Raw genomic sequence first — 26,166 nt, forward strand, 5'->3', positions numbered from 1 at the left:
CCTCACCCCTGTGAGGGAGACCCTTTGCCTGTTTTACAGATATGGAGACAGGCCCAAGTGGAAGCTGCATTTACTGGGCTAAGTGGAGACCTGCTGGGAGGCTGGATAGCCTGTGTGCTAGCTCTGTGCTACAAGGTCTTCAGCAGCCTGTAGGATCAGCCAGGAACACCAGAGACCCTGTGGCAAGAGGATGGGCCAGGCTCTGCAGCTGGGGCAGGCTGGCACTTCTTCAAGGCCTCTCCCAGCTTCCTGGCGGCTGGGGACTGGCTGCTCCCTCCAGAGGAAGGCAGCCTCTTATCTGGGCTTATCTCCTGCCAATGAAGTGTTTTCTTTGCTTTGTTTTTGTTGCAGCCCCAGGCAAACAGATTGGGTAGGGAAGGACAGAAAAACTGGGTGGCCAGGGTTGGGCTTCTGATCAGGGCTAAGGCCTCTGATCTCCTTTGAGATTCCTACCATTGCCCAAGTCACCTTCTTCGGCTGTCAGACCATGTCCTGTTCCCAGATCTGCCACTTTCCTGTATTCCATGTCCCATATTGCTGACTGGCTGACCTCCATTTTCCCAAACACCCCCTTTGGGCTAGGGTCCTCAAAAGCAAGCTAAGTCCCAACATACTGGTATGTCCCTCTGCTAAGTGTCAGTCCCAGACACAGCCTCACCTTCAAGTCTGACCTACATCCTTGAGGCCCTGCCATGGGGGCCACCCCCTCCCATGTTCCGGGAAGCAGAGTTGTGGCGCAATTTATCTGCATATCCAGCGCAAAGCACTGGCCTGGGCTATAGGGGCGCCAATAAATCTCTGAACTGAGCTCTGGGCCCTGCTCCAGGTCCCCGTGAGAAGCTTCTCCGTTCCCTAGCGATCATGCTACCCCGCCCCGCCTGCCCTGCCAGGTCCCTGAGCAGCGCTGGCCCCAGGCAGGTCACACAGTAGCTGCTCACAAGGACTGACCCAAATAGACGCAAATGACCGCCCCCCCCCCCCGCCCCGGGGGAGCCTCGACATGGTTTGCAGAACGTTGAATTCCGGAGGCCCACGGCTCCCAATTACCATATTAGAGATAAGGGCCTGGCAATCCCAGGGGTCCGGCCACGCTCCGCTCGCTCCCCAATTCCCAAGTCCAGCGGCCTGACTCCGCTGGTCGCCTCGACCTCTTCTGGGTCCTTGGATAGAGGCTGTTTCCCCTACGTGTAACACCAGTCTCTCTTAAAAACTATCAGCGATAGTAGTCTGATTTGCAGAACCCCAAACGAAGGACAGAGACGCGGCGGCACAGGCGCGGGCTTTATTATAAAGCACTTTTGCGCGACCACGGGTCCCCAGCTCGGTCAATTGGGTAGTAGCCCATTCACCGTTTACCCGGGCTCGAAACTTAGCACTGGCGCCTGAGGGCAGCCGGGTACCGGAGAGGGAAAAACAGCCACTTCCGGAGGCTGGGGGCGGGTGGGAAAAGTTGAAACTCCCAACGAGAACCACCCCTCGATAACTATTGCACGCACCGGAAGGGACTCAGCTCTCCTCCCAGTTTTAGGGACACAGCAATCCCCACCCCTTTTCCCCTAAGGCCTTGGAAGACTTCCGCCCACATACAATATGGCGGGAAAGGGTCGAGTTCCGGGAATGTAGAGCAGATCACTGGGAGGGGGCGGAGCCTCCTTTGCCCAAATTTCGATCCCACCAGGATTGGATAATGCGCGTCCAGCTGGCGCTTTGTCGCATCTGCGTTGCAGTGCCTGCGCTCTTTGGGCGAGGAAGTCCCTTCAGAGAAGGAGGAGAGAGTTAAATGAGTGAGCCTCACCCGAATCAGGTCTCCACCACCCGCCTCTTAGTCGGAATACAAAGACCACCGTCACCAGCGGGCAGAGACTCGGTTGGATGCGAGTGCCGGGACCCTAAATGAAACCGCAGAGCCAGAGAGCTAATGTTTAGAGGATGGGGCTGAACTCAAGAATTTCAAGTGGCTCAAGAAGTTGGGGAAGGCCTCAGATACCAGTAAGCCTCGTATGTGACGAACCTGAGGGTTCAGAATTTTGGCCTGAAGCGGATCTCTATTACAGATCCCGGTTCTTGCAGCGGTCCAGCTCTGGACTACAGGTGCCCACAGGTCCCGGGACTGGGGGCGGGGCTTCGGACAAAGGAGGAAGAGGGAGATCCCTGGACTACAACGTCCCGGCATGCCCTAGAATACGAGAGAACCTGGTGGCTCTGAAACTACAAATCCCGACATGCCATAGGTCGCAGGCTGGTCTGGCGGCAGAGGGTGCAGGTCTTGTCACGCCTAACGCTGACGCTCACCTTGAAAGAACCCTCAAACTCATCGCTCATCCTTCGGAGCTCGCGGCCGTAGCGCTGCGCAGCCCAGAGATTGGGGGGAGCCGAACGCGAGCGGCCCCGAAAGGGGCTGAGCTCCTCCTCCATCCCTTCATCCTCCTCGGTCCCCGCGGGATATGAACTGTGGCGACTCCGGGTCTCCGCAGCTCCAGCGCCTGCAGAAGTCAGGGAGGGAAGAGGTGTAAATCGCGACCCCCTATGGTCCGCACCACCGCCGCCCTCGAACAGCTCCAGTCCCTCCTTTGTGAATGGAGGGGCTCAGAGGGCGACTGTGAGAAATCGAGTTAACATCCACAAATCCATGTCCAGTGCTGGTAACGAAGGACGCCTTTAGTGTACAAACGGGCATTCTATTGTGCCTTTCACAAAATACGGGCGTAAGATAGTACTACGACGGTCTCAACAATCCTTAAGGAGGAAGGTCTGCTGCTGCTCCGTCCCTGCAGGGGTCTTACAGAACGCTCTGGACCCCCCCTATTGCAACTCTTCTGGAGAATGTGCAGAACTGGTGTGGGGGCGCTCTGCTTTATTTTTCTGAGATAGTTTAGCATTTGTGTGCTAAACTATCCTACCACCTGGTTCTATAGACCAAATATGGAAGTTTGAGCTGGGCATGGTGGTTCATATTTATAATCTCAGAACTGGTGGAGGCAGGAGGTTGAGTTCAAGGCCAGCCTACACTACAGGAGAACATGTAGTCTTTTGTCTCACAAAGTGTGTGTGTGTGTGGGGGGGGGGGATGCAGACACAACACACAATGATAAAAAGGTATTCAGAGAAGTCAAGTTTACTCAGGTTAACAAATGTTAAGCCCTGAGGCCACAAGTCCTGGGCTTGGAACCAGAGCCCATCAGGCTGTGCAGCTCTTGCCTTGTCCAGCCACCCTTCAATTCCAACTTAAGCTTCCTCTCTTCACAAAGAAACAGCCTCACCTAGGCTACACACTATGTCACCTGTGTGAAGGTCACGTCCGAGTCTAGCCATGCCCTGTGAGCTGCGAGGGCATTGTGGGTGATTTGCTTTTCTGATCTGGGTATCTTGGGCCATCTGTAACCCTCTGTCAGGACCAGTGAAGCCTCAGAACCACTCCCAGGGGCAGAGTCCAGAACTAGGCACAGCCTGCTGCCTACAGGGAAGTCTTGGGAGGAGGTAAAATTGCCCTCAGGTTTGGAGGTGAGGGTGGTTGGTATATTTGCCTCCCTCTCTCAAAGGTCAGCTGGCAAAACTCTGCAGCCTGAAGATCCCTACCAGATATGTAACAAAAAGCCAGAGGTGAGGAGGGGATCGTAGTGAAAGTGGGTCTGCTCAACGCATCCGGCCAGCACAGACCACCACTGTTTATCTACACAGTGCTTCCACTCGGTGGGTTCACTGTGCGATGCTGAACACGTTGCCGCAATTCCCTGGCACCTTCATGCCTTTCTCTGTGGCACGGGGACAGCCTGTCTCTTAGAGTTACCATGAGAACAGATAAGACAGGAGAGCGCTCCATCCTGTCCCTTGAGCACCCATTGGCTTCTTGGCTCTTGTGTGGCGGATGTGGAGTCCTCCCCATCTTACCCAGAAGGAAGTCAGACACTGACAGGAACATGCCTGAGTCTCTTGGTGGCGCATCACCCTGAATAGTGAAATGTCAGTTCAACTGGACCTGAGCCCTACAGTCACATCCGCTGGGTGCTGCGCAGGGGGCGGGAAGGGCAATGACTTCCAGGTGGTCTTGGTCTGAGCTCAGTCCCATCTCATTCACCAAGAAGCAAAACAAGGGCTGGTGAGATTGCTCAGCTTGTAAAGGAGCTTTCAGTGCAAGCCTGATAACCCAAGTGGGAGCCTGAGAATCCATGTCAAGGGAGAAAGAAAATGACCTCCACAAACTGTTTTCTGACCTGCACTAGCACTTAGACACTAACACATGTGCCCCCTCCCTGAACAAATCTGCTTTCATCAGCAGTGTTAAAATCCTCATTTAGCACCAGGCATGGTGCAACCTTTAACCCAGGGCAGAGGCCAGCCTGGTTTACAAAATGAGTTCCAGGGCGGCCAGAGTTATATACAAACACTGTCTCATTAAAAAAAAAAAAAAATCCTCTGTTCGAGGACCTGGGTTCCATCCCAGCACCTCACAACCAACCAATCAATTAAGACTCTGATCAGGTCAGGCTGGATGCTTCCCTTGCATTGATTCATTTAGTTCTCAACTCATTATCAAGGAAGTTCCTCATTTTACAGGGACGAAACTGAGGCAAACAGAGTATGCAACTTACCCAAGGTCACACCAGAAATGACAAAAGCTGGTGCCAACAACCAGTCTACCTCCGGAGTCTGTGTTCCTCTTATGTGTCGGCCTTCCTTCAACAGCATCACAGACCACTTTGGTGGCCCAATTTGGACAAGTCATTTTCTCTCTCCCCAACTAGTGTCAGCTATGCTAAGAGCCTATGCTGTGGCATGGAGGACTGCCAGTTACTAAAGGCACCCAGCAATGCCAAGCACCTCGGCAGGAAGTGACACCCGTTTGTGTCAGACGTCTTTTCACTGCTTGATGAGACAGGGTCTCAGGTGGCGGAATGCTGGCCTCACGCTCTGATCCTCCTGCTCCCACTTCCCAGCTGCAGTCTATGTGCTGCTGAGGCCCCGGAAGTCAGGGCTGCCTGCACACTAGGCTGGTATTCTAAAACCCGAGCTGCATCTCCACCCCCTTAATGGGATTTTAAAAGATATCTTTGCATTTACTGGAAAGAACCTGGGAATTCTGTGATTTCCTTGGACAAAGAGGGTGGGTGGGGTGTGGCCCAGACCCGCCTCGGTCCCTCAGGGGAAGGGATGGGTGGCTCCTCTCTGAGCGGGCGCTAGGGCCTGCCCTCCTATGTCACCCTCCCATACAGACTGGGGTTGGGGGAAGTGGAAAGAGACTGGTTGATATGCACCTTTAGCTTTAAGCTCCTTACCTACAGGACTTCTGGGTAAGCAGGTGTGGCTGAACCAGCAAAATTCACAGTGCAAGAAGCTTCCTAGAGACCCAGAAGGTAGGAGAGAACCAAACTCCTAAAATTTATCCTCTGACCTCCATATATGTCTTTACACACAATAAATAAATAAAATTGATTGTTAAAAAAAAAAAAAAAAAGCCCATAACATGGTGAGGAGGAAAAAAGTAACAAAAACAAAAACAGTGGTGTCCCAGAGGCTTCCAAGCACAGTGAGGCCCTGCCCTCAGGAAGGGCGGGCTACTCTGCCTGCCTTGTCTCCACAGTGGCCTGCCCAGACCTGTGCAGTAGCCTTGAGGAAAGGTATGTTACAGTTTCAGCCTAGGGCCTTACCTTGCCATACTCTGGCCAAGCATTCTATTGGGCCTCTGTAACACCCCAGCTTGCTCATAATTGGATTCAGAGATAAAATGTCCCTAACAACACTTCTTCCCACTGTTGCTTTACTCAGTAACACTGAAATTTCAATTTCATAAAAATTTTACCTATTATAACAGCTTGTTCCCTGGATTTTTTTCAATAGATAAAAACTGTGGTAGCACACGCCTTTACTCCAAGCCCTTGGGAGGCAGAGACAGGAGGAGTTCAAAGTCAGCAGACCTAGTTCTAGTACAGCCGGGGCTACACAGACAAACGCTATCTCGAAAAATCAAAATAAAGAAAGAGCTGTTCCTGGAGGTGGTGTAAGCCTGCAGTTCCCACTACTTGCTAGCTGGGTGTCTGAGGCAGGAGGGTTGCTTAAACCAGGAGGAGTTTGGGCAACACAGTGAGATTTGTCTCAACGGTGGCGGTAACAAAGGCTGGGGTTGTGGTTCAGTGGGAGAGTGCCTGCCTAGTAAGCTAGAGGCTCTGGGCCCAGATCTTACAGCCTCAACATGCAACAAAAATATTCCTAGCTCCAGGGCTGTGCAAAAGCACAAGGGATTTAGCTCATGTCTGTGGCCTCCCAGTCCCTGTTCTAAACCCAGCTATGCCTACCTTAAACCTTCAATAGCTTCCTGCTGTCTAACTGTATACCTTCAGGCCTTGAGTCTAACCCGGGCCTCATGTTTGCCATGCAAGAGCAGTGAGTGTCCGCGGTACTGCATGGTACCGCGGTACTTACTTCTAGTGATAAAACCCCTGATCTGCAGAGAACGAGCCAATTCACAGCAACAATGATAACCGCAACTATGGCAGTAATAGGGTATAGGCCTCCATGATGCTTCTGTGCCAGGCAGCTTCTAAGCATTGTACATATGAACTCAGGTGCCCTTACTGCACCCTGTGAAGAAGGATCGGTTCTCTTCCCATTTTACAGATGAGAAAATTAAGGCAGAAGCAGTTAACCTCTCAATTGGCACTTAAAGGGCCCTCCTCAGCTGCTGCAGTCTGGCCCAGAGGCCAGTCATGGCTGCTTCTCCTATTTTATGGCCTTCCTCCTCTTTCCGTTGTCCCAGGCATTGCCCTAGGAATGCCCCTAGCCCATGGGCCTTGGTGCAGGTAGTCAGGAGACACAGGACCAGAGTGAGCTGGCTCTACACACAGAGATGGCCAGAAGTTCCATGGCTCTGGCAGATCTGACACTTGCAAATAAATATCCTATGGAAGTCACTTGTGTTGCTATGTTTTGCTGGGACAGAGTCTCAGTAGCCCAAGCTGGCCTCAAAGTCATCCGTGCTTGGGGCTGAGATTATAGGCATATACTATCACACCAGTTCTGCTTTTGAGATCATTGAAAATTAAATTAGCTAGCTTCCCCTGGCTGCTTCCCCTGGCGATCCTCACTCACAGCCATCTTTCCTTCACAGACCTGCGGTGCACCTCTCTCTGCTCCTTGATACAGCAGGCCTCACTTCCACTGCCCTTTCTAAAGCTGTTTGCAGAGCCTGTCAGTGTCTCCCTGCACCATGCCTTAGGCTTATACACACATTACACTGAGTTTATTGAACCTGAGTGGTCCTCCTGATCTCCGACTACTTCATCCTGTTCCCTGCTTGCTCTTCCTCCTATGACAGTGTCTCATCCCTCTTCCTAGTGTCTCATTCCATGGCATAACATTGGCCCTGTCACTTTATCCTAGTATGATGACAGTGAATTGCCACCTCCCTCCTGTTGGAGCAACCCCTTGGTATAGGTATAATACCCAAGGCAGTGTCTCTCATTGAGGCTTGGCCGGCTTACCCCACAACCACCATTTCCTCCTCACACATACCCTCCAACACCCACTCCTGGCTGGCAGTCACAAACACTACTCAGCTCAACTCCCTGCAGCTCTCACCAGCAGCCTCTGGAATCCCACCTATATGTCTAAAAGTTCCTACCCGATCTTCCTCCATCTCTCTCTTCCATCTGCCAAGGGTGCTGGGTGTCTTCCTTAGCACCTCTTTCCTTCCCACCCCACACCCAGCCTGTCACTGTCTTCATTACAGACCTAGGGCTGGGATGCTGCTCAGAAGAAAAGCACTTGCTCAGCATGCAAAGGCCCTGGGTTCCATCCCAGCACTTGGAAGAAGGAACCAAAAAACTCTTCCCAGGATTTCAGTCAAAGTTTTTCTTACAGAAGTCTTCAAGACCTGTGCAGACTAAATTGACAGAGCTCCACTGGCCCATCTATACCTCTCCCCACTCGAGGCCCTGCACTTTTTGTCCTGAGGCCTCCTAACTTCTTCTCTTTGCCTGAGACACAGGCATCAGAGCTGCTAGCTCTCGGCCTTACTTTTATGGCTGCTCTTTCCTAAGACCTGCCCTGACCTCCATGGTAAGACACACATCAGTCACTCCATAACCCTGGGACTCTGCTCTTTACCCACAATACACATGATCTCCTGAGCATTGACAGATCCTCAGTAGATGGTCTGTCCCACCCCTCTAGGACATGAAGGAGGAGCCAGGTAAGGGCAGAGAATGGATGGGAGCTAGGAACAGAAAAAGAACAAGCAAGATATCTTTAATCCCATCACTTGGGACAGGCAGAGGCAGTCAGATCTTTGAGTCTGATGCTGGCCTGGTAGAGCAAGCTCCAAAACAGCTAGGGTTACACAGAGAAACCCTGTGTTGAAAAACAAAAACAAAAAAAGAAGAAGACGAAAAGAAAGAAATCTGGGCTGGGTAAGGCAGCACATACCTTTAATCCCAGCACTCAGGAGGCAGAGGCAGGCGGAGCTCTGTGAGTTCCAGACCAGCCTGGTCTACCAAATGAGTGCAGGACAGCCAGGGCTATACAGTAAATTCCTGCCTCAAAAACAAAACAACAACAACAACAAAAAAAAAAAAAAAAAGAAAAGAAAAGAAAGAGGAAGAGAAGTGGAGCTGTGTGGGGCTGGAGAGATGGCTCAGCGGTTCAGAACATTTACTGCTCTTGTTTAGGATGTGAGTTCAGTTCTCAGCAGCCATCTGGGACAGGTCACATGTGGGACAGCTCACTTCAGCTCTAGGGGCTCCAACACCCTTTTCTGGACTCCAAGGCACCTACCTGTACTTGTACATGCATACACAGGCACACATATACACACAATTAAAAAAAAAAAGTGTGGAATGCAAGGCACGGTGGCCCACCTGTGATCCTAGTACTTGGCAGATAGTGGTTGGGAGGATCAGGAGTTCAAGGCTAGTCTCAACCGTAGGGCAGGTTTGAGGCAGCCCCTGGGATACGTGAGGCCTTGCAATTTAGGCTCTAGCAAGCTAGTGACATTCCTGGTTGAGTTCAGATTTCTGCGGCTGTACAGGAGCAACAGTGGGGAGTGCAGTGTACGGAGAAATAACTAGTACCTTCCAGCGCCTCTCCCTCCATCTTGGCTCACGCTTTCCAACCTCACACTGGTCTTCTGCCAGTCCCATCTATGCAAGAACAGTCTTGCTCTGGGTGAGCCACGGGGTCACCTACTGGCCACTGAAAGGCCCTATTCCAGGCATTGTGAAGTCTTCCGACAACACCTCTTAAAGATGACCTTAGGAAAGTCACTTCCTCTTTGGGGATCTGTCTGCCTCCCACTGACGTCTAACCTGGGGCCATAATAAGAGAGTCTGTTTTGAGCATCCAGTGAATCAGCTTGATCATTAAAGACATGCCATACATTTCTGTGAATTAACCAGGTGGTCTTATAGTGGTGGTGACAGTTGGTTTGTAGAAGAGGCAGTTTGGGGCTCAGAGCTATCTGGGGCTTCCCCACAAGTCTTCAGGAAGTATGGCTGCAACAGGGATGTAAGGGCAACTGAGTGAGGGACAAGAGACAGGCAAATGATGATGGTAGTGGGGAACCTACCTCCATGATGACTGCTGTTGGCCGCCCGTCCCTGCTGATGACCGACGCTCCCCAGGAGACCTGGGGCCAGGTAGGGACCTGGCTGGTCCTCAGTGAGGCTAGGGCCCAGGTCCCTATCTGTAGTGCTGGAGTCTTCCTGCTCACTCGGCTCAAACTCTGGGATCTGGAACATACTCTGGGCTGTAGAGACAAGGTAAGAAGTACTTAGTACACAGCTAGGCAAACAGTGAGATGAGAGGCGCCCCTGGCTTCCCTCTCCCACGAGAACAGCCCTCAACCCCCACCAGGCCCACCAATCTTCCCAATCCCTCATCTGTCTGCTGGGTCTGGCCTGGCTGTCCCCGGAGCACTAAGTCTCTCTTCAGAGCTCGGTCCAGGCCCTGGTGCGTCCCGCCTGCCCGTTATGACCGCGAATAGGTCTCACCCCAAGCCCGATCCCGAGGCCCCTAACCCGGGCCTGCCTCCTCCCTCTAGTTCTAAGGGTGCCTGGCCCTAGTTTCCTGGGCGACGGGAACTGTCACAGATCTGACCCAATCATTTCTCGAAGTAAATCCCGGGTTGCTCTGGAGGCGGGGCCACCCCAAGCCAGGTCCCACCCCTGCCGTCGACCTGTTGGTCTCCACCGCCTTCCTCCCGCGTCGCTCCCTAGGCTCCGGATTCCGGGATCGGACTTCCTCACGCCTGAGGCGTGTGCAGGAGCCAGCGAGGGCTGCTTTGGGGTTCCCATTTGGATCCTGGGGGCCTGCTTCGGCCGATAAGTCCTCCAGCCCCTCTGGGCCCGAATTCCCTCCTAGAAAATGGGGCTAATGACACCTCCCTGGGGAGCTGGTGAAAACTCTGTAAACAGCTCAGTGACTACTTGTAGAGCCGTCCACTGAAGCTCGGCCGTCGGATGCAATGTTCGCTGCGATGGCTATTGCTCCCCCTGGACCGAGTGATCGGGATGGGGAGACTGGCTCCTTCCTACTCCTCCAGGTTGTGGAGGCCTCGCGCTGCCCGCCTTGGGGACCACTCCCCGCGCCATCTCGGAAGCTCTTTCCCGGCTGGATAGCCGCCCGGGTGCGGGAAAAGGGACAGGGCACCCAGAAGGGCGATCCGTGGGGATCTATGGGCCTCTGCTGCCAGGACAGGTGCAAGCGCCCGTAGGCCGGAGCACGGGGTCCCGCAGACAGAAGCTAGGGGGCGGGGCCCGGTTGCCATCTTTGTTGTGGGCGGAAGTTTCCTTCAGAGACTTTGCGGGGAAGTCGTTGCCGCCCCCATACGGGCACGCTGATCTCGATATAGGCTTGGGGATCTCAGTGTGGAAAATGGTGGTCGCTTTAACATTAAGAGCGGACGGCCCAGGGCACGGGTAACCCGGGTGCTTGCTGCGTGCGGACTGGTCTCCGCCTCTCGGCCGCCGGCCGCCATCCGTAACCCCGGACGCCCGCCGGCAGCGCACCTTGCGCCGATTCTACAAGAGATGCACGCCGGGAGAGGCGCACGGCTTCGGAGTCCCAGCTCGCCGCTACGCACTTTGCGTAGCGAACGACGCCCGCGCAGGCGCAGGAGTGGGGCGGAGCAGCGGGAGCCGGGGAGCTGGAGCCCGGTGTCCCAGCGACCGGATCCCGCTTCCCCAGCAGCGGCCTGAGGACCTGACATCGACTTCCTCTTATTCACCGGGGCTGAGGGTGGACGCGGTGGGGAAACAACGTCTGGAATCTTGAGGACAGAGGAAGAAGGCCCCAATCCGGATTATTGGAGGGGAAAGAGCAACCAAGCTTGGGGAGGGGGAGAGCGGGGCGTTGGGCGCCCCCGCAGTGGCCGCTGCCCTAAGCTGACGGGCATCGGCCGGCTCTCCCCCTCCTGCCAGCCGGACACGAGCGACCAAGGCCAGGGACTCTCTGTGCCACTGCATCCTCCCATCTTGGCTCTGGAGCTGGCCCAGGGAGGACACCCCAACCCCCACTTCATTTGCCCTGAATAGGAAAGACTACCCTTAACACACTCCAGAGTGACGGGTACAGGGCCCAGGCTACCCATGCCCATCCCCCCCCTGACTCTGTTGAGGAGGAAAGGCCTGGCAACCCCAACTTCTTCCCTCCAGAGTCCCTCTCATTGCCTCCTTGCAGTTCCCACCCCGCCGTATTTATTTCCCTGGCTTCTGGCCAGCCCTCCATCTCTGTCTCTGGGTTTCAGGCCTCCCTTCTTGACATGGAGAGTAACCTGTCTGGCCTGGTCCCTGCAGCTGGGCTGGTCCCTGCACTGCCGCCTACAGTGACCCTGGGGCTGACCGCTGCCTACACTGCCCTATATGCTCTGCTCTTCTTCTCTGTCTATGCCCAGCTCTGGCTGGTGCTTCTATATGGGCACAAGCGCCTCAGCTATCAGACAGTGTTCCTGGCACTCTGTCTGCTCTGGGCAGCCTTGCGTACCACACTCTTCTCCTTCTACTTCCGAGATACTCCCAGGGCCAACCGCCTGGGGCCCTTGCCTTTCTGGCTTCTCTATTGCTGCCCCGTCTGCCTGCAGTTCTTCACCCTGACGCTTATGAACCTCTACTTTGCCCAGGTAATCCCGGGAACTGGTGTGGTGGGAGTAGGAGGGCGAGCCCAGGGATCCAAACGAGTGATGGGTGTCTCTGCTCCCAGGTGGTGTTCAAGGCCAAGGCGAAGCGTCGGCCAGAGATGAGCCGAGGCTTGTAAGTACTGGAGACGAATGGGTCAGTGGCAGGGAGGAGCCCACCCATCAGGGCTGAGATGAGAAGAACATCAGGAGGGTTTGTGACAGAGCTTGGAGAAAGTGAAAGCGCCTGGTACAGATAGCTGTGATATTGTCAGGGGGAGAGAGCCCCGGCATCACCCGTGGTGGAGAAATCAAGGCTCCAGTCCATGAGATATATAAAGTCCTGCTGCATTTCTGGTGACCTTGGCTGCACCGCCGCCCCTGTCCTTTTACACGGTGTCTTCCAGTTCATAAAGCTATTTCACAAGCATCTTTTCACATCTCACCTGAGACGATGTTCTCCTCACTTGAGAGATGAAACTGGGGCCCAGTGAGACAGAGCAACATGCTCAAGGTCACACAGCTGGAGGAGGCCCAGTCAGGGCTCAGATCCAGATGTTTGGCTCCCCACCCCCAGTCTGGAGCTCTTTCTACGATGCCGTAGCTTTTAATCACCTCACCCCACTGAGCCTCAGTTTCCTCATATGCAAAAATTAGACCAGCAGAGTTTGGATTTGACTGTCTGAGTTCTGATTGGCCCTGGGGTCTCCTGAGGAATCAGGGTTGTTGGTGAGGGCCAAAGAGATCCATGGTCTGGGGCTGACTTTGCTGTGGGCTGCAGGCTGGCTGTCCGAGGGGCCTTCGTGGGTGCTTCACTGCTCTTTTTGCTGGTGAATGTACTGTGTGCAGTGCTGTCCCGCCAGCGCCAGGCACAGCCCTGGGTCCTCCTGCTGGTACGCGTCCTGGTGAGCGACTCCCTCTTCGTCATCTGTGCCCTCTCGCTTGCTGCCTGCCTCTGCCTCGTCGCCCGGCGAGCCCCCTCCACTAGCATCTACTTAGAGGCCAAGGTAGGGCCACCAGCTCTGATGTAGTATCCTTGGACAGAGTTCCTGAGGATGTGGAGGAAGATAGGAGCCTCCTCTCCCTGAAGATCCTCTCTTATTCTCTCTGCCAGGGGACCAGCGTATGCCAGGCAGCTGCCATAGGGGGTGCCATGGTCCTGCTCTATGCCAGTCGGGCCTGTTACAACTTGGCAGCTCTGGCCTTGGCCCCTCGGAGCCGGCTAGATGCCTTCGATTATGACTGGTACAACGTATCTGACCAGGTAGGCATTGGTCATGGTTTGTCCCTTCTTTGGTAACCAGAGTATCTAGCCTCCAGCTGTGCAGGGTCCTGCCAGCATGGTCGGTGTGGTGGCAGGCTGTCCTCAGCCTCTGCTTTCCCCCAGGCAGACCTGGTGAATGACCTAGGAAACAAAGGCTACCTGGTGTTTGGCCTCATCCTCTTCGTGTGGGAATTGCTGCCCACCACCTTGCTGGTGGGCTTCTTCCGGGTGCACCGGCCCCTGCAAGATCTGGTAGGGTCCCCAGCCACTTCTTAGTCCAGTGGAGAAGGTTGGGCACTGGGAATTCGGGTCAGGGGTCCTGGGACAGTTATGGAGGTAGGAGAATAAATATCCACAGTAGCGACTTCTTCCCCTACATCTGCAGAGCGCCAGTCGAATCCTCAATGGGCAGGTTTTTGGCTCCCGTTCCTACTTCTTTGACCGGGCTGGGCACTGTGAGGATGAGGGCTGCTCCTGGGAGCACAGCCGGAGTGAGAGCACCAGGTAGGAGCCTCTACTCTGCCTGAAGTGCCTTGGGATCCTGTCTGGCTCCCTAAGGCAGTGGGGACCAAGAGCTAGGCCATCATTCCCCAACCTGTTTCAAGTGGAGCCCCCTTTGGGTCCCCAGTGCTAAATGCACTTGCCATTGCCCCTAGCATGACATGAGGCCCTCTGTTTTCAACCTCTCTCGACTCCCCCACCTCATGAATGTAGCCCTGGGCACTGCCTGGCATTTACCTTTTTTCTCTGCCTGCAGCATGTCCGGCAGCCTGGGCTCTGGCAGCTGGTATGGTGCCATCGGGCGTGAGCCAGGCTGGGGCGGGGCCAGCCAGACGAGGACCACTCCTCTGCTCTTCTCCCAGGTGCCAGGACCTGGCAGCCACCATCACAGCCTCTATTCCACGCCACAGACGTGATCTCCTTTCACTCCCTTTAGAGCACCCAGGCCCCAGCTCCCCTTATCCCCAGCCCCGGTGCCAAGTACATCTGCTGCTTCTTGCCCAGGATGCCAGGGGACTGTGGCTGCTTCTCCCCTCTGGCCGGCTCCTTGCTGCTCCTATCGTAGTGAGCTTGTGCCATCCCCCTAAGATGGGGACAAGGCCCCTGGGATACCAGATGCCCACAGTGCCCTGGCCTGACCTCTGCTTCCACACTGGAGCCAGCTACCTCTCCTGTGCCTACCACTCAATAAACAGAGTCTGTGCCCTGTCCCTTCACCTGTCAGTTGTCTGAGTTCTGTCCCTTCTTACCTTGGCCTGTTTGGCTCAGGCTGATCAAACACTGGCCCTTGACATGGGTTGCTAGGCCGAGCAGGTGCTGCTCACCTTCATGGAGGTTAGCAGGCCCAGTAGTGGCAGAGACACTGCACAGGCCTCTCTCTGTCACCCAGCCTAATCTGAAACTCCTGGGGTCAAGCGATCCTCATGCCGCATCTGCTCAGAGAGCTGGGGTAGAGGTTTGGGTACCTATCCTGACTGAAGAATCATCCCACAGGCTGGGGGTGTGGCTTACTTGTTGAGCACTTTCCAGGAACGTGTAAGGCCACGAGTTGGGCCTTCATGGGAGGGGACAGGGAATCAGATCTCCATGAAACTTTCCTCTGGTTGTGCAGAGAACCGTAGCCCTGTCTTGGACCACACAGCACTGTAATTATGTGCCTTTTAGGAATCTGTAAATTTTTTATTACATTTCTTCATTGTGTATATGTGTGGGCTCATGTATGTACAGGCAATCCCCTCCTTCTACCCTGTGGGTCTTGTAGATCCAACTGAGGCTATAAAGCTTAATAGCAAGTGCCTTTGCTCACTAAGCCGTCTCACCAGCCCTTTAATATTTGTTGTTAGGTTTGTCTTTTGAGACAGGATTTCTCTGTGTAGCCTTGGCTGTCCAGGAACTCACTCTAGACCAGGCTGGCCTCAAACTCTCAGAGATCCACCTGCCTCTGCCTCCCTGAGTGCTGGGATTAAATGCATGTACCACCACGCTCAGCTAGCTTTTTAAATTTTTCTTTATTATTATTATTATTAATTACAATTTATTCACTTTGTATCCTGGCTGTAGCCTCCACTAGCTTTTTTTTTTTTTTTTAATGGCATGTATTTATTTGTCTATATGTTTCTGTGTATATGGACAAGCACATATGGGCATGGGACATATAGAGGTCAGATGACAACTTACTAGTTGGTTCACTCCTTTCTCTATATGGATGGGGCATAAAACTTATGTCATCAGGCTTCATGGCAAGGACCTTTACCCGTTGAGCCATCTCAATGGCCCAGTTCTAGCTTTTTAAGACAGGGAGCTTATTACATGAAGATGACTTACTTTGACCTCGTGAATCTCTGGCCTCTACCTTCCTTCCAACAGGCATGCACCACCATGCCTGTAATCTACCTAGCCTTCTCTCTGCACCCCCCCCCTCCAAGATTTATTTTTAAATTAAAAGGAGGAAAAGCAGCAGCAGCAGCAGTGGTGGTATACACCTTTAACCCCAGTACTAGGGAGGCAGAGGCAGGTGGAGCTCTGTGAGTTCAAGGCCAGCCTGGTCTACAGACAGGACAGCCAAGGCCACACAAAGAAACCCTGTCTTAAAAGAACATTTTTATTTATGTATAGGTGTATATGTACCTGTACCTGTGTGTGGTTCCCAAGGAGGTCAGAAGAGGGCATCAGTTCCCCTGGAGCTAGAGTCAGAAGCTGTTAGGTCTTTTGGAGGAGCAGCAAGTGCTCTCAAGCAGTAAGCCATCTCCATAGCCTGTTAGGCATCTTGTCCTCTAATGGATTAAGTTTTGTGGAGGCTCAGTTCCTATAATACATACTTATTTTAAATGTGTTCGTGCACACGCATACTTGGACACACACACACAGAGATGGAGCCAGGAAAACCTGTGTGGGTTCCAGGAATCAAACTTGGGATTTCAGGCTTGGTGGCAAACAGCCTTATGCTGCACTGAGCCATCTCACTGGCCTGAGGCCTGGTTTCTGTCACTGCCTCTCATGTAGCTTTCATGTGTCAGGTTTATGGAAGGCTTATAAAGGGGTTGCTGTTGTGGCACAGCTCCATCTCCTTGCCTGGGATGGGTTCATGCTGGCTGCCTGGCCACTTACATGCTAGGTCGGCTCCTGGTACATGCCTCCTATTGCCCCCAACAGTTTTGTCACTGCCCTGGGTTCCTGATATCCTGGCAGATCCACACTGTGGTTCAGGATTGCTAAGCAGAGCCTGAACTCCTGCCCGGAAACCTGGTGATTCCAGCGGAGCAACCCGTCTGCCTTGAAGCCCTTTCTTTGGGACTATCCTGGAGCCAGGTCCTCAAGGTCTCAGAACAGCAGAGGCTCAGGACTTCAGCAGTAAGCTGGACAATCACTTTTGGTTGGAAGCAAAGTTGCCAGCATTTATAGGGCACTTAATTGTGTGTGCCAGGCTTCAAGCATTTATAAACACTGACCTCAGCTGGGCTGTGGTGGTTCAGCACTTGAGAGGCAGAGACAAGCAGATCTCTGTGAGTTTGAGGCCAGCCAGGTCTACAGAGCAAGTTCCAGCCCAACCAAGGCTACAAAAAAACCAAAAACCAAAACTCTGTCTTGAAAAAACAAACAAAGCCGGACCTGGCTTTAATTCCAGCACTCAGAGAGGCAGAGGCAGGCGGCAGCCAAGGCTACACAGAGAAACCCTGTCTTGGAAAACCAAACCTCCCCCTCCCCCCCAAAAAAAGAGAAACAAAATGAAACAAAAGAAGAAGAAGAAGAAGAAGAAGAAGAAGAAGAAGAAAAAAAAAAAAAAAACACTGACCTCTTAAATACTGCAATCTGCACCCACAGTTAGGTAATCACCCTTTTGCTTAAGCGAGAACAGAAAGGCTCTGGAGAGTTTGGTACCCTGCCCTGGCCCCCCACCATCTGGGGTGGTCTCACCTTAAACCCTAGGCTTAAAAGTACTGACCTCACTGCTAAACCTGACCCTGCACACCTTTAATCCCAGCACTCAGGAGGCAGAGGCAGGCAGATCTCTTGAGTTTAAGGGCCCCCTAGTCTACAGAGTAAATTCCAGGATGGCCAGGACTACACAGAGAAACCCGCCTCCAAACCCAAAACAACAACAAAAGTACTGACCGCCAGGGCATAGGATCTCAGAATGCTACAGGAGAGACTTTTCGGAGATCGGTAAAGGAATGGCTATGAACATGAACAGGGAACTGCAAAGACAGGATAGGACCCAGCCTTAGCTGTTCAGAAAATGCTAGCACTCTTCCTGCTGGGATTAGCAGGCAGCAGATGGCCCCCTGGGGCTGACTCCGGAGGGGGGGGGCGGCGGCTGAGAATCAGAGATGGGGGGTGCAGCCAGAGGAACAAGAGGTACTCCATCAGTGACTTCCCAGAGCTGGGACCCAACCCATCCAGGTGGCCCCAAAGTGATCTCCCCACCTTCCGCCCCCACATTGCCCTTTCTCCCTAAGGGCCTGTCCCTCCCAAGTGCCAAGCCGAAGGACCAGACTATCCCCATGGGCGGAGAAATGAGGGCTCTTCCCAGTCCAGTAATAGATGTAGAAGATTCCAGGAGATGAGTGTGGCGGCTGTCCGGAGCCCAGGGCCAACTGATGTCCAGGTTAGGGCAGCTCTGGGGCTCCGATTCCAGCCTGGAAGTTTGGACTCGGCGTCGACCCTTCTCTTGCTCCTCTGCCACTCACTGGCCAGGACAGGCTAGGATTGGGAAACCCAGAGGCTGCAGCTTCAGGTAAAGGGCTGGGTGCAAGGCGGTTGGCAGTTAGAGCTGGTGGCGAGGGTGCGGCACGTAGGGGGACGCAGCTCTGGTAGGGTTAAGCTCCCAGGGAGGGGGGCTTTTGACGGCGGGAGGAGAGGGGTGTCCCAGCCAGACGGCCGCCCTCTCAGTCCCCGGACTGCTGCCGCCACCTCCGTAGCCCAGCCCGCAGCCGCTCGAGGCAGCGCGGGAGACCTGGCCGCAGCCAAAACCGCAGCCACAGTGGGGGCAGACAGTAAGTGCGGTGCAGGCGCGGGAATGTGGATCCCAGGCCCCGGGAGCTGGGAGGCCGCCGGCAGGGCCGGATGCCCAGCCGCGGCGCACGGATGTCTTCCTCGAGTGGTACGATAGGGCGTCCAGTCACCGGTCACGCTCGGAGGCGTCGGCGTAAGGACGCGGGGGAGGTGGTGGGAGCAAGCGGCTGGCGTGCGGTGTCACGCGGGACCTCTCTGTGTGTGTGTGTGTGTGTGTGTGTGCGCGCGCGTGTGTGCACTCCTGCGCATGGACCTCTAGGGTAGCTCGGCAGGGCGGGGACGCCCATGGTGCCGTGGTGTCCGGTTGTGCAGGGGTCTGCAGGAACATGGTGCAGTGCTGTGCATGCAGCCTGGGCAGCGCGCGGCTACCGCCGCAGGGTGGAGTGTGGGCGCGTGCAGCGGGCAGTGTATGTTCGTGTGTGTGCGCACCTGCCATCTCCCGCTGCCCCCTAGGTGACAGCTGTCCCGTGGGCTGCTGTGTTCATGCTGCCCTTCCCACCCTGTGCCTCGTTTCTTCTGGGAGCCCGGTGCCCACCTTTCCTTTCCCTGGCTCTGGGCCAAGCTGCTACCCTGCAGCCAGATCCGCCTCGGGGTTCCTCGAAAGCCCAGCGGGCGGGTAGGGACCCTGGAGGAGCTCCACCCCGCTGATCCCTGCTAGACTGGACTCGGGAAAGGAAGGAGGGGACAGATGCATCCGAGGAGGCTGCCACAGCCGCAGTGGGAGAGCCAAGTACGGACCTGCTATTCCTGTCTCCAGTTCTCCAGCCTCTCCTCCCCCTTTCCCTTGGAACACCCTGGTCTTCCCATGGTCTTCTCCAAGGCAGGCTCCCTATTCCTCACAACTCCCCACACTCTCTCATTCACCCAGCCTGGTAGTGTCTCCTTCCTCCTCCCACTCTCCTGATGGCTCGTCCGGGGGAGGTAAGAAGGAGGCTGGAGGGGGAGGCCTAGGTGTTAGTACATAGAACCAGGTGTCAGGCCAGAGGATGTGTGTGTGTGTGCGTGTACACAGTATGAACAGGAAAGCTAGGGGCTCCAAAACCTTGGGGGAGGGGTGTCTAAGATAGAGGAGGAGGGTGTGGATGTCAGATCTCTTCTTGACCCCATCATTCTTGATTTGGCCTGCAGTGACCACTGCTCCCCAGGAGTCCCCTTCTGCTCCTCCCCAAACAGGGAGCGGAGCTGGACCTGCCTCTGGAAGGGCCATGCGCAGCACCACACTCCTGGCCCTGTTGGCCCTCGTGCTGCTTTACTTGGTTTCTGGGGCTCTAGTGTTCCAGGCTCTGGAGCAGCCGCATGAGCAGCAGGTGCAGAAGGAGCTGGAGGATGGCCGGGACCAGTTTCTGAAGGAGCATCCGTGTGTGAGCCCAAAGAACCTGGAGGGGCTCATCAAGGTGGGTTGGCAGGGTTGGCCAGCAGCGAGGTGCTCAGCGCACTGCTTCCAGACTCGCATGTTTGTCTGAGGACAGGGTAGGTCCTGGCATCTCCCCCAGGGCTGTTGAGCAGGAGCTGGGGTCCCAGTGTCTGTTTGCAGTATGCTGGCCATGCTGTTGCTTGTCTTGGCTGGCACCAGGCTGTGCTCCCAGAATGTCGTCTTCCCTGTGTGTCGGTGAGCAGGAGGAAGGGAAGATGGACAAATGAATGGCTGGAGCAGGTGGGATGCTAAATTTGCACAGGTCAGACACCATTAGGTCACCAGACCAAATCCTGGACGCTCAGTCACATGTGACATTCAGCTAAACGGCCTGATTTAAATATGACCCTGATAATGATTTTTGGTTTTTTTGAGACAGGAGCTTGCACTGTAGACCTGACTGGACTGGCACTCACGGTGCCACACAAATTGACCTTGAACTCTGGGCTGTCTTGTTTTGCCTCAACCTCCAGAGCACTGGGATTACTGGTTTGAGCGACCACACCTGGCCCCCTGCAGAGTTTTTACTTGTTAAGGTTGGCTGCTCCTCCCACACCAGTTCCTATGCATTTTTTTTTTTTTTTTTTTTTTTTTAGTTCAGATGTTTTAGCGAAACCCCGTGAGAACACTGTGAAAACCTCCTCCCTCCCGTGCTCCCAAGTTCGCACATAAACAAGTAACAGATGATTTAGGAGGGCTTCTGTTCATATCACTGTGGATGCCAATTTAGGGGCCCCTCCTTCTTAGGACTCATGCTTACCAGTCAAGCAAGGGGTGAGGGTGTCAGGCTTTCCTATGCTGCCTTTGATCAGTCTCCATCCTGCCCCTAAGGGAAGCTCTGGGACTTCAGCTTTCATGGGTCCAGTTAGTGAGCCCCTGTGTCACTGTTGGGGAAAGCTGTATACTAGAAGTCTTGTACTGCTCACTTGACAGAAGAGTATCCCTCATTCCCTGACTGTTCTTTGTGGAGGGTCTGCATGTAAGCCTCAGCACCCCAACTGATTCTTAAGGTGGCAGGATCTACTGCCAAGATCAGGGTAGAGTGATGCATCTCTCCCACTTTCAGAAATCAGGACAAGGTCTACATAGAAGTGGCTGGGTGGAAAGTGCGTCTGGCCGGACCACAGGGCAGAGAGAGGGAGGGAGCCTGACCTATTTATCTTCACAATGGAATTGCTTTATTCTGGGATGAGAGAGAAGAAAAGGAGAGACAGGGAACCTGGAAGGGGGCGTGGTTAGCGCTTTGCTTCTCTTCCACACCAGGAATTAGTGGGTCCTGCCGCAACTGTACGCCTATGTGTGCTTGTGTGGGGAGCTGCAAACGATGGGGTGAGGCTGATGGGGCCTCTCCCTGGGGGGCTTCACATCCAAGGAGCAGGCCAGGGACAGGCAGATCAAGTAGAAAGCAGTGGGCAAAGAAGGGAATTTTCTTCCTTCTTCATTGAGCACCTGCTGGTTGCTGGGCCTGGGGTTGTGAGCTGGGAGTTGAGGGAGATGCAGAGGCTTTGGGAAGAGCCAGCGGTCGGAAAGTACTGAGTGAGAGGGACAGAATTGAGAGTGTGGAAGCAAACAACCCCCAAGCCTAGGGACAGCACAGCAGCAGTGTGGAAGCCAGCAAGCTTAGAGTGTGGAGCAGACACTGGAGCTGGCAGCATCATTTGAAACAAAGATTTGAATACACTGGATGATTAAAGATTTGGAGGATGTGGGGGAATGTCACAAAATAAAAATTAAATCAGGAGCTTAGAACTCAAGAGACAGAGGGAGGTGAATGAATCTCAGTTTGAGGCCAGCCTGGTCTACAGAGTGAGTTCCAGGACAGCCAGGGCTACACAGAGAAACCACATCTCGAGAAAACCAAACATTAACTTATTGGGGCTGGTGAGATGGTTGGGCAGTTTGGAGCACTTGTTGCTCTTCTGGGGGACTGTTGGTTCTTAGCATCCAGTGGGTCTGGAGAACCTGACACCTTCTTCGGGCCTCTTTTGGCACCAGCGTGCTCATGAAACACATACATACATGCAAGAAAAAAAAAAAAGAGATCTAAAAAAGTTAAATCACTTTTAATCAGACAGTTCACATCCTTATTTCAAAATTCATCATTATAGAAAATGACACCACCTCAGAAAATCTGGGAAGAAGGTTGCTGTATTTTTGGGGTGTAAAAAATCAGAACCTGGGGAAAAGGTTGAGACCAGTTTGGAAAAAGTGCTTGTGGCTCAAACCGGTAATCTCAACTTGCAGGCTGAGGAAGGAGGACTGTTATGAGGTCCAGGTTAGCTTGGGCTACTGAATAAGACCCCATCATTCAAAACAAAATCAAACAAACCTCCAACAGAGAGGGGGGAGGGGCTGCGGCTCAGCTGGTAGAGTACTTACCTAGCCTGCTGCAAGCTTGGGTTAGCTCTCCAGCAACGCAAAAACTGGTCAGGGTAGCTCACGCCTATAATTCCAGCACTTAGTAGAAGACCAGGAGTTAAAGGCCATCTTTGACTAGAAGTGAGTTAAAAGACTAGCCTAGGCCACATGAGGCATTTTCTCAAAATAATAAATAAATAAATAAATGCTGGACTAAAGAGTCTAGACTCTCCTTTGGACAAATAGGAGCCTTGAGGGTTTGCAGTAGTTACTCAAGGGAGGATGAAATCCAAGTGGGTCTTGCTAATGGGTCTGTCATCAGGGAGGTGACACAGGTTGTGAACTTCCCTGTGGATTCTCTCCTTGTTTTATTTGGGGAAGGGTGTCCCCTTCACATCCTTTTCTGGTGCTCTGACGTCCCAAGCAAGCTCTTTCCAGACACAGACTCTTCCCCTGGGGCATCTGCAGGCAGGCAGGAAAGGCTGGTACTTGGCTTCTTCAGTCATGCTTATTGGGCACCACATGAAATACTGGGTTTGGCTTAGAAGTCATATGTATTCGAGCGCACACATATAAACATCCTAAAATTGGCCACAAAATGTGATATGGAAACTTTTCTAGAGAGAAGATCTCACCTTTCATACATTGTTTAAAGGCCACACATTCAGACTCAGTTTCCTCAGGAACAGTGACAGTGGGGGCGTCTGCAGCAGCGGGAACTCACAGGTCATAACTACCCATGTGGAAAGTTACCCAGCAAATACGAAGTGGTTATTCTTCAGTTGGATCCATGATAGTGGTGTTCTGACGATCACTCCCATGTGACGGAGGAGAAAACTAAGGCACCATGCTCAAGGTTGCCAGGATTAGAGTCCGGGCATCCTGGTATTTATGCTCCTCACTGTAAAATTGGGATTCTTTCATGTGAAGTCAGTTATGGTGGCTTATGCCTGTAATTCCAGCACTTGGAAGGCTGACACAGGAAGAAGGATCAATAGTTCCAGCCTGGACTACTCACCATGTTTCAGGGCAGCTTGGGATATATAGTGAAATGCTGTTTCAAAAAACCAAACCTACCAATCACCAAAAAAACCCCAAAACAAAACAAAACAAAACAAAACAAAACAAACAAACAAAAAAAACCTTAGGTAGAGGGAGTGAGAGACACTGTCAAAAACTAAAACCACAGAGGAGGGAAGGAGAGAGAGCTACAGAGCCAGTAAAGTACCTAAAGGGAGAGGGCTGGGAGTTAGCCAGCTGGAGGGAAGGACTAAGGTTCCTCTTGTGCGCCTTGTCCTGCAGCTCGTGGCTGGAACCCTGGGAGGGGGTGCAAACCCAGAAACCAGTTGGACCAATAGCAGCAACTACTCATCAGCTTGGAACCTGGGCAGCGCCTTCTTTTTCTCGGGGACCATCATCACTACCATCGGTGGGGGAGGAGATGGGGCATGTGGAGGGGGGCAAGGGCAAGGAGTTTCCCTGTGGGGGAAGGTGCAGGGAGAGGCAAGGGGTACCAGGTGGCGCCTAGACTCTCTGCCCTGTCCCCTCTGTCTAGGCTATGGCAATACAGCCTTACACACAGATGCCGGGCGTCTCTTTTGCATCTTCTATGCACTGGTGGGGATCCCGCTGTTCGGGATGCTGCTGGCGGGAGTCGGGGACCGGCTGGGCTCTTCTCTGCGCCGGGGCATCGGTCACATCGAAGCAATCTTCTTGGTGAGCTGCACTATGCCCCTCATAGGGTCCTCTTCCCTAGGTCCTCAGCATGTGAGTGCGCCAGAATGAGGGTAGTGGGTGGGAGAATGGAACTGGAGGCGACCGGATCTCAGTGGCCCTAACCACCACCCCTCCCCACAGAAGTGGCACGTGCCGCCAGGGGTGGTGAGGATCCTGTCTGCGGTGCTCTTCCTGCTGATTGGCTGCCTGCTCTTTGTCCTCGCTCCCACCTTCGTGTTCTCCTATATGGAGAGCTGGAGCAAGCTGGAAGCCATCTATTTTGTCATAGTGACACTCACCACCGTGGGCTTTGGCGATTATGTGCCCGGTGAGGCTGACTTCGCCCAGCACATCCCTTAAGCCCTTCATTTCTGCACTCCGCCTATACGCCCCTCTGGGACGTTTGCCCGAGCATCCATTCCCACCACGGACCGCACCATACATCCTTCCGGCAGGCAGTCCCTGCATGGTCACACGTATATGACGTTCACGTCTTGCCTGCTCTTATCACACACAACTACAACTTGTACACACTCACACTGCACACTCCGGCACATTCCCTTTTTCTGGGGAGGGGCACTGTCTCAGCAAGGTGCAGAAAGCCCGCTGTGGGCCAGAGGCTCACACGCTCGCCTCTTGCCCCCATCCACTTACTTTTTCCCTCCCTGTGAACCGTCTAGGTGAGGCCACCAGCCAGAACTCTCCAGCCTATCAGCCCCTGGTGTGGTTCTGGATCTTGTTTGGCCTAGCCTACTTCGCCTCCGTGCTCACCACCATCGGTAACTGGCTGCGAGCGGTGTCCCGCCGCACGCGGGCAGAGGTACGAGCTCCAGGGTCGGTTTTTTTTTTTTCCCGCCGCGCATGCGCTCTGCATGTCACCTGTGTGGGGCGCCCTTAGCAGCCCTGATCAGCCTAGCTCCCCTCCAAAATGTGGGCTTCTCAGAAACTGAGACCCGGAGCACGCGCTACCAGAACATGGGGGCAAATTCAGGTTTTCCAAACATCCCGCAACCTCGGCCTTCATGAACAGATATAGGGTCTCCAGGGTTAGCAAATAAAAATTCAGAGAGACGAGGTGGTGTCTGTAAATCCCAGCACTTGGTAGCAGAGCAGAGTCAGGACTGCTGAGAGTTCAGACTGGCCTGGGCTGTAGAATGAGACTCTGTTTCAAAAACAGCAAAACTAGAAAGGCCAGTTACATGGGAGTTTCAGACGAAACGACGAAGACGACTTTAAAATCTGCCCCAAATATTGTATGAGACGTACTGATTCTGTAGTTTATCTGAAACCTGCATTTTGCTAGCAGACTACAGAGAGGCTGTGAAGGCCCAAACAAAACTGGAGCTTTCTAGAAAGGTTCGTGGGGAAGGGGTGCTTCGGGCCAATTCAGGAAGGCAGTGTGCCTCTGGGTCATTCTTAGGCTGAGGTTCTAGGGTCAGGGGAAAAGGTGGATGCGATTGGTAAAGGGGCAGCTTCCGGAGTTGCGGTAAGCGGACACCTTTTCTTCTCTGTGCAGATGGGTGGCCTCACGGCGCAGGCAGCTAGCTGGACCGGCACAGTGACAGCACGAGTGACACAGCTAGCCGGGTCCAGCACCCCACCGCCAGAGAAGGAGCAAGCGCTCTTGCCCTCCTCTCTGCCCGCACCTCCTGGAATTGCCGAGTCAGCCCCCAGGCCAGGATCTCCAGCTCCCCCAGAGAAGGTCGAGACACCTTCCCCGCCCACTGCCTCAGCTCTGGATTACCCCAGTGAGAATCTGGCCTTTATCGATGAATCCTCAGACACGCAGAGTGAGCGTGGCTGCGCCCTGCCTCGTGCGCCCCGGGGTCGTCGCCGTCCCAACCCCTCCAGGAAGCCCGCTAGACCCCGGGGTCCTGCGCGTCTCCGAGACAAGGCCGTTCCGGTGTAGGGGCAGGATCTCTGGCCGGGACCCCGCCGCCCCGCCAGGGGCTTCGTTCCTGCTTGATGCTCAGGCATGCCTGGCTTATTTGACCAAAGAGCCCTCTTCTGTTCCACGCGATCGCAACCCTGCGGGGAGTCCAAGGGTTGCCAAATGCCACCGCTCTTCCCCTGCTGGTTCCAGCCACTTCCAAATCCCACCATCCAAAACTTTCTATCTCCTGCCCTGGCCGGGTTTGTCCCTCACACCTCACAACTGTGCCTCAGAACCTGCATCAATAAAACAAAACTCTGCACCACCGAGAGAGTGCTGCTGGGACCCGAGTAGGTGTGCGAGTGCTTTTCTAGAGCCACCGTGTGTGTGTGTGTGTGTGTGTGTGTGTGTGTGTGTGTGTGTGTGTG

The 26,166-nt window shown here is 54.0% G+C and overlaps 3 protein-coding genes across 9 annotated transcripts; 2 read left to right on the forward strand and 1 right to left on the reverse strand.

Moving 5' to 3' along the window:
• Positions 1-1,267: 1,267 nt before the first annotated feature.
• Positions 1,268-10,680, reverse strand: Bad (BCL2 associated agonist of cell death). Of its 3 annotated transcripts, none has more exons than XM_055610419.1 (4): positions 10,166-10,680; positions 9,557-9,736; positions 2,293-2,483; positions 1,268-1,755 (listed from the first exon to the last, which is right to left on the reverse strand). In XM_055610419.1, the coding sequence occupies exons 1-4, from the start codon at positions 10,281-10,283 to the stop codon at positions 1,630-1,632; spliced, it is 615 nt and encodes a 204-aa protein (XP_055466394.1). In that variant the 5' UTR covers positions 10,284-10,680; the 3' UTR covers positions 1,268-1,629. The 3 variants fall into 3 exon arrangements, with proteins under 3 accessions (XP_055466394.1, XP_055466395.1, XP_055466396.1); XM_055610420.1 differs by lacking the exon at positions 10,166-10,680 and adding an exon at positions 9,981-10,078; XM_055610421.1 differs by lacking the exon at positions 10,166-10,680 and adding an exon at positions 9,850-9,970.
• Positions 10,681-10,815: 135 nt separating this feature from the next.
• Gpr137 (G protein-coupled receptor 137) lies at positions 10,816-14,574 on the forward strand. Its single transcript, XM_055610418.1, has 7 exons — positions 10,816-12,106; positions 12,187-12,236; positions 12,882-13,107; positions 13,215-13,364; positions 13,488-13,616; positions 13,750-13,868; positions 14,122-14,574. Exons 1-7 carry the CDS (start codon positions 11,750-11,752, stop codon positions 14,279-14,281), a joined length of 1,191 nt encoding a protein of 396 aa, XP_055466393.1. The 5' UTR covers positions 10,816-11,749; the 3' UTR covers positions 14,282-14,574.
• A 3,374-nt stretch (positions 14,575-17,948) lies between these two features.
• Kcnk4 (potassium two pore domain channel subfamily K member 4) lies at positions 17,949-25,774 on the forward strand. 5 transcript variants are annotated; one of them, XM_055610425.1, is made up of 7 exons: positions 17,949-18,099; positions 19,506-19,771; positions 23,452-23,578; positions 23,705-23,865; positions 24,007-24,193; positions 24,546-24,685; positions 25,382-25,774. In XM_055610425.1, the coding sequence occupies exons 2-7, from the start codon at positions 19,583-19,585 to the stop codon at positions 25,772-25,774; spliced, it is 1,197 nt and encodes a 398-aa protein (XP_055466400.1). In that variant the 5' UTR covers positions 17,949-18,099; positions 19,506-19,582. The 5 variants fall into 5 exon arrangements, with proteins under 5 accessions (XP_055466400.1, XP_055466398.1, XP_055466397.1 ...); XM_055610423.1 differs by lacking the exon at positions 17,949-18,099 and adding an exon at positions 18,264-18,358; XM_055610422.1 differs by lacking the exon at positions 17,949-18,099 and adding an exon at positions 18,406-18,465.
• Positions 25,775-26,166: the final 392 nt, after the last annotated feature.

The sequence above is a fragment of the Psammomys obesus genome, unplaced genomic scaffold (assembly GCF_907164565.1).
Source record: "Psammomys obesus unplaced genomic scaffold, mPsaObe1.curated_primary_1811, whole genome shotgun sequence".
In the NCBI taxonomy this organism is placed as follows: Eukaryota; Metazoa; Chordata; class Mammalia; order Rodentia; family Muridae; genus Psammomys; species Psammomys obesus.

What these genes read in the sequence shown, in the direction of transcription:
- Bad (XM_055610419.1), bottom strand. Translation starts at nt 10,283, where the DNA reads ATGGGAACCCCAAAGCAGCCCTCGCTGGCTCCTGCACACGCCTCAGGC. An exon ending in AAGGCGGTGGAGACCAACAG is followed by an intron (nt 9,737 to 10,165) that starts GTCGACGGCAGG and finishes TTGTCTCTACAG; the next exon opens with CCCAGAGTATGTTCCAGATC. An exon ending in AGTTTGAGGGTTCTTTCAAG is followed by an intron (nt 1,756 to 2,292) that starts GTGAGCGTCAGC and finishes CCTTCTCTGAAG; the next exon opens with GGACTTCCTCGCCCAAAGAG.
- Gpr137 (XM_055610418.1), top strand. Translation starts at nt 11,750, where the DNA reads ATGGAGAGTAACCTGTCTGGCCTGGTCCCTGCAGCTGGGCTGGTCCCT. An exon ending in ACCGGCCCCTGCAAGATCTG is followed by an intron (nt 13,617 to 13,749) that starts GTAGGGTCCCCA and finishes CTACATCTGCAG; the next exon opens with AGCGCCAGTCGAATCCTCAA. An exon ending in AGCCGGAGTGAGAGCACCAG is followed by an intron (nt 13,869 to 14,121) that starts GTAGGAGCCTCT and finishes CTCTGCCTGCAG; the next exon opens with CATGTCCGGCAGCCTGGGCT.
- Kcnk4 (XM_055610422.1), top strand. Translation starts at nt 18,429, where the DNA reads ATGCCCAGCCGCGGCGCACGGATGTCTTCCTCGAGTG. An exon ending in GACCATCATCACTACCATCG is followed by an intron (nt 23,579 to 23,704) that starts GTGGGGGAGGAG and finishes CCCTCTGTCTAG; the next exon opens with GCTATGGCAATACAGCCTTA. An exon ending in CTTTGGCGATTATGTGCCCG is followed by an intron (nt 24,194 to 24,545) that starts GTGAGGCTGACT and finishes TGAACCGTCTAG; the next exon opens with GTGAGGCCACCAGCCAGAAC.